At 50.1% G+C, this 15809-nt stretch overlaps 5 protein-coding genes across 9 annotated transcripts in view; 2 read left to right on the forward strand and 3 right to left on the reverse strand.

Moving 5' to 3' along the window:
* Positions 1–273: 273 nt before the first annotated feature.
* LOC126581569 (glucose-induced degradation protein 8-B homolog) lies at positions 274–3253 on the reverse strand. The gene is made up of 3 exons (XM_050245318.1): positions 2868–3253; positions 2280–2502; positions 274–2176 (listed from the first exon to the last, which is right to left on the reverse strand). Exons 1-3 carry the CDS (start codon positions 2983–2985, stop codon positions 1819–1821), a joined length of 699 nt encoding a protein of 232 aa, XP_050101275.1. The 5' UTR covers positions 2986–3253; the 3' UTR covers positions 274–1818.
* A 253-nt stretch (positions 3254–3506) lies between these two features.
* Positions 3507–5636, forward strand: LOC126569400 (dystrophin). The gene is made up of 2 exons (XM_050226463.1): positions 3507–3723; positions 3805–5636. The coding sequence occupies exons 1-2, from the start codon at positions 3537–3539 to the stop codon at positions 5634–5636; spliced, it is 2019 nt and encodes a 672-aa protein (XP_050082420.1). The 5' UTR covers positions 3507–3536.
* Positions 5637–5764: 128 nt separating this feature from the next.
* LOC126569414 (ragulator complex protein LAMTOR3 homolog) lies at positions 5765–6487 on the reverse strand. The gene is made up of 2 exons (XM_050226490.1): positions 6329–6487; positions 5765–6259 (listed from the first exon to the last, which is right to left on the reverse strand). Exons 1-2 carry the CDS (start codon positions 6370–6372, stop codon positions 5929–5931), a joined length of 375 nt encoding a protein of 124 aa, XP_050082447.1. The 5' UTR covers positions 6373–6487; the 3' UTR covers positions 5765–5928.
* A 49-nt stretch (positions 6488–6536) lies between these two features.
* Positions 6537–15809, forward strand: part of LOC126569385 (cation-independent mannose-6-phosphate receptor) — a 49438-nt gene continuing 40165 nt past the window's right edge. The window contains exons 1-4 of one of the 3 annotated variants that reach the window (XM_050226450.1): positions 6537–6627; positions 6943–7676; positions 8245–10252; positions 10322–10386. In XM_050226450.1, coding sequence (XP_050082407.1) covers positions 7527–7676; positions 8245–10252; positions 10322–10386 — 2223 coding nt within the window. In that variant the 5' untranslated portion in view covers positions 6537–6627; positions 6943–7526. Of the gene's footprint in view, positions 6704–6820; positions 7677–8244; positions 10253–10321; positions 10387–15809 lie in introns of those variants that run through there. The other 2 variants (XM_050226432.1, XM_050226440.1) reach the window with 2 other exon arrangements.
* LOC126569366 (protein toll-like) lies at positions 10471–15126 on the reverse strand. 3 transcript variants are annotated; one of them, XM_050226419.1, is made up of 5 exons: positions 14559–15126; positions 13115–14338; positions 11575–13027; positions 11162–11491; positions 10471–10932 (listed from the first exon to the last, which is right to left on the reverse strand). In XM_050226419.1, exons 2-5 carry the CDS (start codon positions 14206–14208, stop codon positions 10879–10881), a joined length of 2931 nt encoding a protein of 976 aa, XP_050082376.1. In that variant the 5' UTR covers positions 14209–14338; positions 14559–15126; the 3' UTR covers positions 10471–10878. The 3 variants fall into 3 exon arrangements, with proteins under 3 accessions (XP_050082376.1, XP_050082369.1, XP_050082359.1); XM_050226412.1 differs by having other exon boundaries at positions 10471–11491; positions 14559–14682; positions 14766–15117; XM_050226402.1 differs by having other exon boundaries at positions 10471–11491; positions 14559–15117.

Consider the following 15809-nt stretch of genomic DNA (forward strand, 5'->3'; position numbering starts at 1 on the left):
AGTTCCGTTTAACGGGTTTAAAGGTTTCGCCTGGATGCAGCGTTTAAATAGGAGAGCATTTTATTTTTCCGTTCCGATTGCCGCTGACGGTTTGCTAAAAATATCAATAATCGACGTATCGCTTGAGAAAACGACGATTCCCCACCTGTTAATCTACTAATCTGATCAAGAGCGGACAATGGTATCGTGGTTACTTGGGTCTAAATCTGGCCAAGGGTACATTCAGGTGCTTAAGAATGTAAATACAATAATGCAACAGAAGGTAGTCATTAATTATAATCGTATGAAAACGCACCTGGTTTTATTTGTTGTCTTTTGCATTCACATGTTTTATTTAAAAAAAAAACCAACATTATTTTTGTTTGCATTACCTAATATAACCCGGGGCCCACACCTGTAGTCACTTGAATGGAATACGTTTTATTTGCTAACTCGTACCACTATGGATTGAAAGCGCATTACGACAAGGAAGTTAACTTTGCAATCAGAACTAGTATTGGTATACCATTTCAGAGTAAAGGGTTTCCATGTTTCTAGCGTTGGCTTGCAGAATAACAGTAGATATAATGAAAATAAAGCAAAATAATAATTTATAAATACACTGAGAACGTGCCATCTCGGTGCGCATAACAAATTGGAGCAGTAGTGCTTCCCTATAAATTAAACATGTTACGTTGTTGTGAAGATCTAAACTAGATGTTTCGATTAGTAATTAATCGTCGGGTTAAACGATTATGTTTAACGACAAACAATAAGAATAAAATAATGTTACTGAAATTATACGAGTAAACTAGTCATGTATCATGAGCATAATATCAATATATCATGAGCTTTCTGTAGTATTTTCCAATTTATCTTGTCTTTACATCTTAGCAGGCTTATTGGCTCCATGAATTGGACTATTCGTAGAACTTGTCCGGCAGCGTATCTTCGAGGATCAAAATGATGACCCGCGAACTGATTAGGCAGTATCCACGACATCACTGTTCTAATCACTAGCGTTATGCTTATAATTATATGCAAATAACACTTACAACACACTGTAGAATAATGATTTACTTTTCCATGCACACATAACTTAATTCAACCACGCGATCCATCGAAAATTAATTCATTCGCAAGCCGATTCCGATTCCGAAGGATATGTCTAGACCTCTGTTAATAGTACATAACTGGTACTGAGCAAGTGTTTGCAAGTTCTGGCAAAGTTGGAAGGCAAAGTTGTGTAGTTCTGATAAAGTTGAACGGAAAGCGCGGAAAGTGTTTGGGACTGAAGTACACTATTAGGTTCATTTCCTTGATTTCTAATCCATCTTAGATTTTTAATCAATTGCTTACACTCTGGTATGTGTTTGTCGATGTTTGCTTCGTCTCTTGAAGTAGGGTCATGCTAAGTAGGGCGGTAGCATACGTACGGACTATCACGTGCACTACTGTACAAATCAGAACATATGCAGTTAATGTTATCGTTTGCTAATGGTTTGGTTTGCTAGTGGCGTTGGAAAACTATTGTTTATAGTAAATTAGTGGATAATTTCAACAGAAGTGTGCTTTTCAATCTGACTGACGTGATTCGTGTCATATGAATCAAAGTTATCACAATCGCTGAAATATTAACGTGAGTTGACGCGGGCTTGCACAGTAGGAGGCTTTGGAATCATTTGGTTAGAAAAAAAAACAAAGAAAAGAAGTAAAAGGATCAGCAATTTGCTATGTTGGCAATGCTTTTTTATGTTGAAACAGAAATGAATCAAAATTGTATGTACAAGCCCTTGCATGCACTTGCCAATACATGGTACCACCCTAGGACCCAGCGTGCTATTTACCCTCAAACTTAGGATCGATCACCGCCATCGAGAGGTCGATCATCTTGGGATATTTGACGCCTTTCTTATCCAGCTCACCCTGGGCCCAGCGAATTAGCTTCAGAATGTTGATCATCCGCGGGCTAGATTGCTCTTGCAGTTCTATCTTAAGGATGGCCGCGTTTAGTTCGCTGGCGATCTTCTGACGGTGCGTCTGCTCCAGCAGATCGGCGAACGGGCTGTGGTGTGGTTTTTCAAACGCCAACAGGGCCAGCGTGCGCTCCACTTCGTCTAGTACTGCCGGATCGTTTTCGCCGGCCTCCGAAATCTGCGTCTGGGCAAAGGTAAGCGCTTCTTCGATTTTTTCGGCACTGTTCCGGGCCGGATAGGAGTGTTTGCAGTTGCAGAAGAAAAAAAAAGATCAAACCATCGTTAGATTAACTTTAGTTAGCATGTGATCTGAAATGTAGTTACCGAATAAGTTCAATGAGATGGAGCTGTTGCAGGTGGAAGTACAGGTAGCGATCGTTGTCCAGGAGCTCCGGATGGAGCTGATTGACAAGATGAGTCGCCTCCTGCACATAACCGTTCTGCACCGCCTCCCTGATCAGGATTCGGCTGTCGAGCGAACCGAGGTCGACCGTCGGTGCCACGCCGGACTCACTCTGGAATTGCTCGGCAGCTTCTTTAAAGCCCTCTGAAAAAGGAATGGGGAAAATTAACAACAACGAAGTGAACTGTTTTTTTATTTTCTCAGTGAACCTAGGACTGCTAGCTCTGTTGCAGATGGGTGGATGATGCGATGATACAATGGGGTTGGCATGGGCGGCCTTTTTTTCTTACAATTAATTGTAACGTTGAGTAAACATTAGTCGAGAATATGAAATCGTTTCCTTGCACTACATCAATGAGTGGCATTCGTCCTCAAACCAACTCCGTGAGGATATGCCTCGATGTCAAGGCTCACTTTCTTTATGTTTATCGTTCGTGTTGCGTGTAACGAATGGAACCAAGTCCCATTGGTCTGCATGTAACAACGCATTCGGCGCGCACGATACTTACCCGTTACCAAGTAGTTCATGATGAGCTTGTTGATGTTACTCTGCTGGAACGGAAATGATTCCAGGCGGCTCTGCCATTCCTCGCGCGAAATGCCGTCGCTCTTATCATTGCAACTCATCTTCGCTGACGGTAATTTTGTGCCAACCACCAGCCAGAAGAGCAACAATCAGCAGTCGACGGACGACGGCAATATCCGACCACTTGTTCCGAACAGTTTACTCACGGCGCGCCCTGCCGAACAAAGCAGTCATTTACGATTGCAACGTACTTTAGTAAATTGCACCTCTTTCTTCTGTTTCTGCCGAATGCAAAGCGAATGGAAATCAACTACGTTTTCTTTTCCGTACCACGATTTTCGTAAAACCTTCCGTCAGTAAATAAAGACTTTGGCCGAACTGTCAATTACATATCGAGACCCTGGACAAAATGGCGCATCTTTCGTTTATAGCATAGTTTTGCTTTTTATAGCATCTATTTTATAATCGACGCCAGATTCGTACGAATCGTAACCGAAAAATGTTGTTGTGACGGATGCCGAGGTGGCTTGGGGTCCAACGGTCATTAAATGCGTTCCTGAGGCGCTTCGAATATCATTAGAGATTGCTGTATTTGATACAAGTTTGTGAGTAAAAGGTTCACCGCGCCTTGTGTGTACCTGTGTCGATTACCATGTACGAGCAGGAAACGGACGGACGAGGATACTTGGTGTACCGGAACCGCTACAACGGCAGGGAAGAGCAAGATAATCCGAATCTGCTGCTCATACTGCTCACAATCAACGAGAAGCATGCCGCCTCGCGCTACAGTACCTACCGTTGCGCGGGCAAACTGTATGATTTGCAGAAAGCCCTCCACAGTACGTGAGCAAGGACATGAATGAAGCGCGCAAATAGGCGAAATTGCTAATACCTTGTTGTGCATTTATTCCATTCAACAGCTTCCACTATTCCGTTCGAGCTAGTTTGCTCTATCTTAGACCGACACCAGCTGAACCTAATCGACAGTGCCCCGTCGGTGAAGCCGGCCCCGCTTACGGCTGCCATCCACGATATCTACTTTGCGGCTGCCCGCATGGGGTATTTTGACGAGCTAACGACGGCACCGAACCCCGGCACGGCATCCGCGCTGTTGGCCAGCTTTCTTTGGGCTGTGTTCGATCCACGGCGCACGACCCCAATCTCGGTGCTTGAGTTGCGCCAAACGTTTCTGCTGTTGTGCGATCATCCGCACCACACGCAGCTCGTCCTGGAGCACTTCCGGCTAGCGAGCGACCACAATCTGTGCGTGTCACGGCATCGGTTCGAGACCATGCTTGGCGTACTGTCGAAGCTACTCGCTTACCTGGGCGAACCCGAGCACCTGCGGCCGACCATGGTGCAGCAAATCACGGCCGAGTGCTTCGCCAGCTACCCCGGGCTGGTTGGTCTAACGGAGTATCAATTTTCCTGCCTGTGGAAGCTCTCCTCGCTATTTTCGTACTACTCGAACGTGGTGTCACTGTGCAGGCGGTTCCGTGATACTGACGGCGTAGTGCACAGTGGTGCACCGTGTACCGGCTGCCATTTCACGATCCGTGGTTTGCGCTTCCAGTGCCAGCGTTGCAGTGGCGTATCGTTGTGCACCGACTGCTTCACGGCCGGTTACACCGACAAACGGCACAATGTGTCGCACAAGATGTACGAGATAAGCGGTGACGAGCGCGATGGCCCAAAGTGTACCGCCTGGTTCGGAACCGTTTGGCGCTGGTTCACCAGTTATGGAACGGTAAAGCGAGAACCGGCAACCGGCGTCCTCTCAACGTTCGATCATATCGATGCGAAGCTAATCGACACGAAGGCGGTCGAGGTAATGAGCAGCACAGGCCACGAAAGCGCGGGACCGCTGCTTCCAGCGGACGCATCGATGGCAGGCATGCTGCTGATGGGCCGTTCCATGTCGCGTAACCGCAGCTCTACCTTGCGCCGCAATGTAAGTGGTTTTATCGTCGGCAACGGTGGCGACGAGACGGCGGAGCGTAGACAGTTGCTGTTGAACTTGGGCAACGTGACGGAGGCACTCGAAGAACAGCACAGGTGCGGTGCGAAGCAGCTATCGGAATGGAAGGACAGCCCGGTCGATGGGAAGCCGACACGCAGCAACGAAATGTGCGCCTTCGTCGATAAACACCTGCAGCAGTTGTCTGAGCAGTTGATTCAATTGAAACGGATCCATTCGCAGCTGCTGGAGTGGGGCGAAAGAGGAACAACGGGAGGAGCACCACAAAGCTCCAGCACACCATACCGCAGTGCGGCTAGCACCATGGAAACTCGTGCAGACGGCGATTCTGCCGGTTCGAAGGTCCATACAACGCTTCCGGTATGCGCGGAGCGCCGCGAATCGGACCGTGCACCGTCCACCGCGGGCCGGTTGAATAAAACGGATTTTTCGGTGCGTGACATCAGTGCCTGGTTTCATGCCGATCAACCAATCCCACCGACGGAGCAGCAGCAATCCGAAGGCGACCGTAGCACTGGATTCAACCGAACGGACGATGAACGGTCGCGGCGGCTCGTGGAACGGTTGAGGCTCGACACCGATCTGGTTAACTTTCGCGAGCTGCTGCTGAAGGTGCGGGAAATCGTCGACGACTCGTACAGCGATAACGCCGAGCTCGCCCACACAACGCAGCAGTTTGAGCGGGCCCTCGATCAAATTATTGCCCAGGAAGAGCTGAAGCAGAGATCAAAGCAGAGTGTGGTGGTGGGTGCTGGTGACAGTGCCGCCCTGTAGCTGTTCCTGCCTTCCCGCCCAGACGAATCGTTGATCACGAACCTCCTTGTCTTCTATTTCAAATGGAGTTTTACTTCCTGTGCGTTTTCATGTATTTTGTGGCTACTAAAAGACGAAACCGTAGTAAATAGCTATTAAATTGCGTACTTTTGTACAATTTTAATCAACCGGTTAGTGGTTTCTCATTTCAGTTCCATGCTCATGTGTACAGTACGCGCTGGTTGCAAAGGATCATTGTATCTTGCACAAAAAAAAAAAACATCCGTACCCGCGTAAACCAAAACAACTCATTTCACGTTTCCGTCACCGCTGCTTTTACCTCGTCTAGGGCCGCCTCGATTTGCTCGTCGAGCGCCAGTATGTGGCCGATGTTGCAGCTCTCTGTGCCGATGAAGGTGACCAGCAGGGGCAGCTTGTTCATCTGCACCACCTGGTAGCCAGTGTAGATGGAGATGATGTTTCGGTTGCGGCCCAGCCCGAGCTTGTTCGATTGTTCGGTCGCCATGGTGAAGGTGGTATGGAAGGCAGGCCGCATGATCATGCCGTCCGGTTTATCGCTACCGACGTTCATCAGCGGCACCCCATCCCGGTCCGTAATGATGATGTAGTTTAACCCGGTCACTCTACGGGACGAAATCAACATTAACACTCCCTATCAAATACACCCTGTCGCGGGTACGGGCCGTCCTTACCGTTTAAGGATGGTTACGAAAAATCGTTTCACATCGTCCGTCATGATCAGGATCCTTCGATTGATGGCGGTATTAAATCGTGCACCTTGCAGCTACTACGGGGTAAAATACAACGAATAATTATCGATACCGAGTCCTTATGTTGATAAGACCGTCCGATGCGCATTAGCTGCATGGGCATGGGTTATGCTGCAGCGGTCCAAAACAAATCAAAACAAAACATTGTAAACATATCTGTTGTTCCGCTTGTTCCGCCCGCCCGGTAATCGGGCGCCACTGACGGTAGTCGACTGTGAGAGGTAGTTATTTTCATTCACCAAACCTTCAACAACAGCCTTATAAGTTCCGTACTTGCATTCTATCGCTCCCCAAACGGTAAGGCTTTTCCAGCTTCCATCGCCTCCTGGCGCTGCAGCGGTGCAGTCGATGACGTGCGATAAAAGTGGCGATCGCTGCGGCTGCATATAGCACACCTAGCCGATTATCAGCTAGCTATTGCCTGGCTTTTATCGCAAATTTTAATCCTCTACCGGCAAAACAAAGTGGAAAAATGCCCTCCAACCCTTTGATTTAACGAGCTTCGTATCTCCTTCCCTCCTCCTTTCTTTGTTCAGTTTACTACAACGGCCGATATCGTCGCATCGTCTACAGTTTTCCCTCAAGATGCACGGTTGAAAAGCAAACTATTAATGTCGGAAAAGTGAAGCCCCCTCCCCCTTAATAGGGCTAGTGCAAGTGTAGTGCATGTAATTTATCCCGAATTAACGATCAAGCTGCAATCAACCAACCTTCCGTAATTCCATTGAGCTGTTCTGTGCATTGAATCGCTTTCTGATATTTGCTGGTTTAACGCTTTTGTCGTTGAGAAAATTCTGTAACAGTCCTCACTCCGCGTATTGCGTCGTTATGGCACGGTGAAGACGGTGCCACTTGTGATACCACATTTTTGATAACGCAGCAAAGATAGCGCGCACCTTATCCGTATCCGTGCTCCGGCGGCTCCGCGTGGTTCAATTCGCACTTCGCCGTTTGGCGTGTCGCTCACCGTTGGAGAGATCAGGCCATGTCCTTCGTGGGCATAGGCGCACCACAAGAAGCGGAAAATTCAAGCTGCACGTTGCTTCGTGCTACAATCAACCACCACTTGCAGCAGTAGCAGCTAGCAACCCCTTCAATCAACACCTGTAAAGCGCCGAACATGACTCGAGGAGGATGGTACTCGCCACTGAGGTTGTGGCCGGTGCGTGCGCCGGTCGGACCTACCGGCCTGGCGTTACTGCTGATTCTGGCCTACGTCGGTTCCCTGCTGGCAACTATGGCCACCCCAACCGGTGGATCGTCGAAGCTGGTAAGTATAACGAGTCTGGTTTACTGTATGACTCATCACACAACACGGATCAGAAACCGACTGTTGGGTCGGCTGTTTGCTATTCAAAAAAAAAAAATAAAAAATAAAATAAATCATTTGCCCTCGATAGATAAGAAATGCCCAATCGCCAAGTTGTTAATTATTTTATTTGCTCGCTCAATATGCATTACTCGTCGTGTGTATGAGTCATATACAAACAGCTGCTTGAGTGTAGTCAAATGTAGAATGCAGCATTCCTTTTGTTAAACTACACATTAATCTAATTAATGCCGCTATAGTTCTGTTGGCCCTTTGTTTAGCTTAGGTATGTGGCGGTGAGTGGTGTCGGGGTATTTCTGGGACTCCAAACAACGATAATGTATCATTAGACATTAGGCACTATGTCCTCTCAGGCGATAATTTTTTTTTTTCGTAGCAAATAGAACACATCAGCCTAGGGATTAGTGAATGAAACTACTTTCCCATTCACTTTATCTGACCGTATCTTAGCACAAAGCAGCCAAGAGTTATTAAATCCTACCTAATAATGCTTTCGATCCATTTGCAGATCATCAACGGTACCAACTGTACGTTAGTGGAGCCATTATACAATGTTTCCTTCGATTTCCGCGAGCTTAGTTCCGATCTGCGCCATCACGTAATGTCCGATCGGAAGGAGCATTTCATCTTTAATGTGTGCAACGATAACCAGCCGGCCGCCTTGCTGGTTCGCCAGACATCCGGCAGTAATGTCACCCTCGGCTACAGCGCCAATCTTCGCCTCGAGGATGGTCGCATTCACTTCGGTTTCGAGGGAGAACCGTGCACCGGTGGTGGTACGAACACTACCACCAGTCAGCGGTACACGCTCGATCTGATTCTACTGTGCAGCTACGACCGTACCCAGATTGAGTTGAACGTAATACCGTACTCACCGGACCAGTGTCACTACTACATCTTCTGGACGACACCATATGCCTGCCTCCCGCTGCCGGAGTCGCTCCGCGACGCACACTGCACCGTCCGCAATCCGACCGATTCGCAGCATACGTTCAACCTGAGCCCGCTGGCCAATGTCAACCATCAGCTGTCGGACGGGCGTGGGTCCCACTTTCTCGTGTCCGTCTGCAAACCCCTACACTACGGCCATCTAGCCATGTGCCCACCGGGCAGCGGAGTGTGCTTTGTGAACGGGTCCGCAACAGACGTGCGCCACCGATACATCGATTACGGGCAGATGGTGGCGAACCCAACGATCGACACAGCCACCGGACAGCTGATGATGCAGCTCAACTCATCGACCGAGCGATGCGATAATTCGCGCATAGTTTTCGAGTGTGCGCCGGGGAACGTGCCGGGCCAAGATGAGGGTCCGCAGTACATCGGCAAGGATAATTGTACGCACGAGTTTCGTTGGCGAACCGCACTGGCGTGCAACCGGACACCCCGTCCTTGTACGGTTGAGAATCCCATCACGGGTACCGTCTACGATCTGGAACCGCTCGCTAACCGGGTGTATAATCTGACGGAAGGCAACCGAAACTATCAGGTCGCTGTGTGTCAGATGCCCGAGACGATTACTCGCTGCCCACCCGGTTCGGGTTCGTGTGAGATCGTTGGGTCACAGTCGGATAGCTACGGAGATGTGAACTCATTGCTGCAGCACACCACCACCGGGGCCCCTTTTCTGCTCTACGAATCCGGAGCGTTATGCCGTGATGGGCGGCGCTGGAAAACGAAGCTTGAGTTTATCTGTGAAACAGATCGTGACCATCCCACTGCCGGGGGGATGATGGTGGCTCCGCGAGTCGTCGAAAGCGGGGACGCCGCTGACTGTCAACTGGTGGTACAATTCGAAACGGTACTCGTCTGTGAACCGCCAATGCAGTGCCGGGCGTTCAATCGCACCGCCGATGACTGGGTCGATCTGACGCCGCTAGTCAAGAGCGTCGGCAACTACGAGGTACAGGGAGCCGGTCGTCGATTTCTGCTGAACGTTTGCCGGCCCTTGGTACCACAGTACGGGCTAAGCTGCCGGGGTGGAGCCGCTGCCTGTGCTGCCGACTTTGACGGAACGACGTACCGGAACGAGACAACCCTCGGATTCCCGGATGTTTCGCTGACGGTGGCGGAAGATACGGTGTTGCTGCGATATTTGCGGGGCGACAGGTGCCCGAGCGATCCACACGCGAACGCTTCCTCTACGATTACCTTCCGTTGCCGGCTGGGCCCGACCGGGTTTGGCCATCCGGTTCTGACACACATTGAAGCGGACTGCCATCATCGGTTCGATTGGAATACGAGCGTTGTATGTCCGGGGTCGGCCAACGATGTCCGGTTCGATCGTACAGAATGTAGTCTCATCAATGTGGCCACCGGTAGCCTGCCGTTGCACCTGAACCAGATTATGGTTGCGAATGGCAATGGGACGGGATCCCAGAATGCACAGTTTGTACCGGAGGCACTGTGCAACGGTGGCACATCACCTCGTACGTGGGTAGACTATGGTACGGCCACCCTGCAGGTGCAGTTCAACATTGCTAGTAACGCCACTTGTGAAACCGCCACTACTAAAGGTAAGCAGAAGGATTTCTATTGCCGTACGTACGGTTTCTACATTCTCCCTCCTGTCTTCTCGATTGCAGGAACGAAGAGCTACAACCTGACACTTGTCTGCGGCAACGTCGATGCTGCAATGGAAACTATAATGGTGAGTGATCATCCCACTTCCCACTGGTTTCAGTGCCCCATTCTTTCATTTCGTTGTAAAGTATTCATGCATCACTCGTCAGCATCGATTGTAAGAAGTTTAGTTTCAATTGTCAGCTTTATTGTACGTATACACATTCTAGAACCATCTTTGAAATGCAGCAGTTACTGCTTTTTTGTTTTCGCTATTACTCCGTTACACGCAACTCTATAAAGTAAAGCAACAGTTGTGCAGCAACAGCATTACTATACCATCTTCCCACGTTCTTATAGTTGATCGTGATGGTGGCGTCGTCAAGGGGGTTGATTATACGGGTACTGATGATACAGTTGGTATGGCAACAGCATTGTGGCCTGCTTTATGTACAAGGCACTAAGTAACTGTCAGTTACCCGTTATGCCCGGTGGGCCGGTTTCACCGTTTTTTTTTTGTTTTTTATTCGGAATGAGTATTGCCTGTTCGCCATGATTACTTCAGGGATCCCAGGGGTAGTCACGGCATCGAGAGACTGGTATCTAGACGTTCTGCTGCTGGTGAATAGCCCACCTGTTGGTGAATTATCTAACTGTCAGCAGGGTAGCACAGCCGAGTGATGGGACGAATCGTTCACTGGTTATCGGTCGAGACCATCACTGATGGTGTAGACCGGCAGTTGCAGGCAGGGGTTATCGTAGTCATAGTCCTTGTATATCATGCGCTCGGCCCCCTCGACCATCTGGTGCGCTTCACCATCCGGTACCACTTGACCGTTATTCAGTATCTTGGTTCTACCTACCGTGGCTTGCTGCAGATTTTGTGCCAACCGGTGACCGGACTGTTCGGTTTGCGCCTTCCGCCGATGTGGCATGGCGTAGGCCAGCTTGTCCCAGAACCAGGTGTCGCCCCATTGTAGGTAGGTGGTTGACCGCAGGTACGCCCGAAGATCTGCGTCCAGGTTGTCCACATTCCCGATGTCCTCGTAGATGATGGCCACTACGCGGTTACGCTTCTCCGACACCGACTGCTGGAAGGCGGTCCGGAACTCTTGCTGACCCCAGACCGATGAAAGGTAACCCCTCGACAGGACGACAATCGTACGGCGCGACTCTTCGATTGCCTTGGTAATCTAGTGAAATGATAAATTGCATTACAAAACAAAAAGAAAAACTGCCACCGATTGATAACCATGGCGTGTTTCGATCGACTTACCTGCGTGGAAATCAGAGCACCCGGTATGAAGTCTCGCTGGTGCCAACAGAGCTTAAAGTTTCGCTCCTTTTCCAGTCCAGGGATGAGAACTTTCGCCACGAACGACTCCTCCTGGTGCGAATAGGAAACAAACGCATCGTATCGTTTGCCTGCGTCCCGCTCATCGTCATCGTCCTCGTCGGTGAGCCACTGGCAAAGGTTGTGCTTGAACAACCACACCTTGATCTCGATTTTGTACTTGTAGTAAAACCACGTCGCCAGTCCACACAGCAGGCCAATGAGAGCGAAGACGATAGAGACAACGATGGTCAGTACAGTTTGCCGCTTACAGATCGTATTGACGGTGGTCGTTTCCAGCCGGCTACCATCGTGGCACTTTAATGCACTGAAGTCCGTGATGCGATCACGATTAGCATGGGCGAACTCTACAAACTCTTGCGCCTGGCAACTGCAATACCAAACGTTACCCGCCAGCTGCAAATCCTTGATCGTACCTAGCACTGCGGAAGCACTGCTGTCTAGCTGTCCCAGTGTGTTATTGCTGATGTCTAGCAAACTCAGGTTGTTCGGTAACTCGTCGGCATCGAGCAACTGGAGCCGATTGTTGGAGGCTATCAATCGGCCCACCGAATGCCACCCGCTGCTGTTCGCCGGGGCTCGCAGCGTTTCTAGTCGGTTGTGTTCCAGATGCAGCTCAATGTGGGTTGCGGTGTAGTACGGTGGGAAAGCTTCCGGTGGTGGAATGGCTGGCACACGAGTGATACCGCGCCGCGCACAATCGATAATTACACAACGATCTTCCGGCCGCGTCGTGCAAGTACATTTGCTGGGGCACATCTCGCCAGTGACGGCACACAGCAGCTGCTTCAGTTCGAGCCCCTGTACCGTGCTGTTTGAGAGCTCGTTATTCGATTTGCCACAGGTCAAGCTATCCACATGCAGCGTTGGTTTCTGGTTGCTCTTGGTTTTTAAGTAGCGCACGAACTGGTGTAACCGACAGTCACAGCGCAACGAGTTTCCATCGAGCATCACTTTTTCTGGCAAGCTCCCTGACTCGGTCTGGTCATTGAAGTCGATCGTATCGATGGCATTTGCGCTAAGGGAGAATTTTTTCATTTCCTTTGAGACAAACAAAAGCTCACTGTATGATATGTTTGCTATTCTGTTGTGAGACAAATTGAGATACTGCAAACCACGCATCGTGCTTCCGTACTGGACGTGGTTTGCGTTGGTGATCGCATTGTAGGAAAGATCCAGAATTTTCAATTTATCCAGTCCGTAGAACAAACCTTGCAATGATGCATTGAGGTTCAAATGGTTGTGTGCTAGGTATAGTTCGGCGATGAGTGGTGCTGTTTGTGGGTTTATCTTGAAAGCGTTCGGCTCTATCACTCGTATGCGATTGTTGCTCAGTACAAGCGTTTTCAGCTTACCGAGATTTCCAAACAGTTCGCTAAAAAAACAAAAAAAAACAACAACCAAAGGTAAAAGTTAGCTCGAGGTTTCGGTTCACTGCCCCGGGGGGGCACGCATCACTTACCTGTTTATGGATTCCAGTGCGTTGTCGCTCAGATCAAGATGTCTGAGTTTGTTTGTGCTCGAGAAGAGCTTGCCCGGTAGGGCGCCCTGCAGTCGATTACCTTTCAGCGAGAGCCCTTCTAATGAGGTCTGAGCTTTGAAAAAATCGGGCGACAGTTCCGTGAGATGGTTGAGGGATAGATCGATAAACTTGATGGCCGTGTTCGTGTGAAGCAGGTCATGCGGTAGCTCTGGCAAATGATTATTTTTCAGTGACACGTTGATGAGCTGCGTGAGGTTAGCGAAGGTATCGCCCGACGTCAACTGCAAGCCATGGTTGGCCACTATGTCGATCACCTTGAGCCGCTGGAAATGGCTGAGCGAGGGGAGCTGCTCCAACGAGCTAATTCTGATCATCAACATTTCCAGGGAATCCAGGTGGTTGAGAAACCCGGCCGCCACGGCCTGGCTAAGCAGCGGGTCCTGCCCCAGCTCCAGTGTCGTTAAGTTGGGTACGTATTTTAATAGTTCCAGTGGAAAGGCGTGCGAGTATTCGCGCACGTCCAACCACCTTAGCCCGGGGACATGTGCGAGCAGATCGTTTGCTACTATCGGCACTCCGGTGGCGTTCTTGAGGGAAAGTGTCTTCAGCGCCGCTAGCCCCTCGAACAGTTTCGGTGACAGTGCGGCACTGTAGCCGTTCTGATGGTTCCCCACGAAGAACACTGTTTCTAGCATGGCCGCTTTGTGGGGCGCCACAAATGGAGACAGCAACTCGGCCAACGATCGGTTCGCAGGAATGGCGCATCGTTGTAGTGTCAGTTGCTTAAACACGATGTCCGAGGCGATGAACGCCTCCAGTTTCCAGTCAATGTCGCCGAAAGTGTTGGCATGGTCGATGGCGGTACAGTGCACCAGGAGGTGGTTGTGGGTGGTTAGGATGTCTAGGTGGATTCCATATGGCTCGCAATTGAATTCCTGCTTGCCTGCAGCGCTACTCAACGGGCAAATGCATTTCGGGGGACACCCGCCCGTTAGGATGGCTCCGCTGCACGGCAGCTGTAGATGGAAGCACACCATCACTACCAGGTATAACGTGCTGCTAGTGGTCTGCATGTTGCAGTCGGGTTAGCGACCCTGTTGCCGGGTCGTTCTGCGGTCAAATGGCCTCCCTCTCTCTCTCTCTCTCGCTCTCTCTCTCTCTCTCTCTCTCTCTCTCTCTCTCTCGATTTACTGGCCGACGTGCCTGGAAGATAAAGATGTCTGCCTTATTCACGGGATTCCGGGGGAGGGTTATATTAACTGACTGCTTGTTGTAATGCCAGATGGGAGTTGGGCCTTACGTCGGGAGCGCACTCGAAAGCTACAGCGATCCGCTGCGACATAAGTGACGCAGTGGCCAACTCCCATTGGGAGGAGCTTTGATTGATTGATTGCTGAAATGTGCAAGCAATTATTATTATTACCTGCTAGATGGGCCGATGAAATGGACACAGTTTACACTCTATCAGGGCTCCGATGGATAGGGAAACCACGAGCACGTACACGTAAACCCGTTTTGATTGCGGAGTTCCCCGATCTTTCAACGATCTACGAAGCGCGCAACCACAGACACATGATCAACAGGCAGGCAACACGCGTAAACACAGCCAAGCTGAACGGGTTTAACTCACGCACACGGTGCTACCACACGGCCACCATCCCCTCCGCGGTGGTCACTGCTGCTGCTGCTGCTGCTGCGCCAAGATCAAACTGTCTATCGTCATCTCAAACTAAACAAAATACAATCGACAAAATTCGAACGCACTAACCACACACGTAACACCGCAAGCTGAGCCAGCGTTGTGATCGGATTCTGGCGAAAGTGCGGAAGGGAATTTCCCCACCACGTAGTACGTAGTAATGTGTTGTTCGAGGCTTTGCTCAATGATGACTGACTGGTACGATCGACTGGCGACGATCCACGCTGCTAGCGTGTATGGTGGTTTGCCCGCTGAACGTTCTCCCAGTTCTCTGTCGTGGTGTGTTGTCGTGGTGGAGAGGATTAACCATCCATGTGCATCTGTGCGCTAGTAATATTGGCAGCTCAGACACTATCGCAGCGATGTCAACAGAGAACAACACAAACAGCTCGCAGCTGCCTGACTGCTCGCTGCCGTTGGACTACTGTTTGTTGGTGTGTTGGTAGCCCAGTTTGTGGGGCTGGGTAATTTCGATGACGGAATTCATGTTTCCGGACCTGACCGGAGGTCGGTCTCTATCGCACTTCCTTGCGCACAATGCCCTTGCCATCTTGCCTCTCAGGGTGTTTTCACTGGCACCCCGGGGTTACCTGCGTCGTCTAGAACTGTGGAAAACACGTTGGCCCTCACATGCAGGACCTACCAGCGACCGGGGACGCGCTGGCGCGGGTACATTATCGATTTTTTGTTTTTTTTTTTGTGTTCTGGGAAAGTGTTCCCAGAAACCGTTTCACTGCCTGCCGTGCACACCCTTTGGCGTGTCACGCAAAGCTAATTGACTGGGCCGTCGGGGGGGGGGGGGGGGGGGGGGTGGGTGCTACGTATATCGAAAAGGTGACCGAAAGCAGGAAGCAGCGCAGCGCCTTTGTTGTATTCGCTTTTGCGCTTGCGCGAAAAGCAAAATTGCATAAATCCGCGATGGGTAACCAGGATATCATCATCTTTTCGAATTCTTATCAGTGATTTCGTGGATCC

The sequence above is a fragment of the Anopheles aquasalis genome, chromosome X, assembly GCF_943734665.1.
Source record: "Anopheles aquasalis chromosome X, idAnoAquaMG_Q_19, whole genome shotgun sequence".
NCBI lineage: Eukaryota > Metazoa > Arthropoda > Insecta > Diptera > Culicidae > Anopheles > Anopheles aquasalis.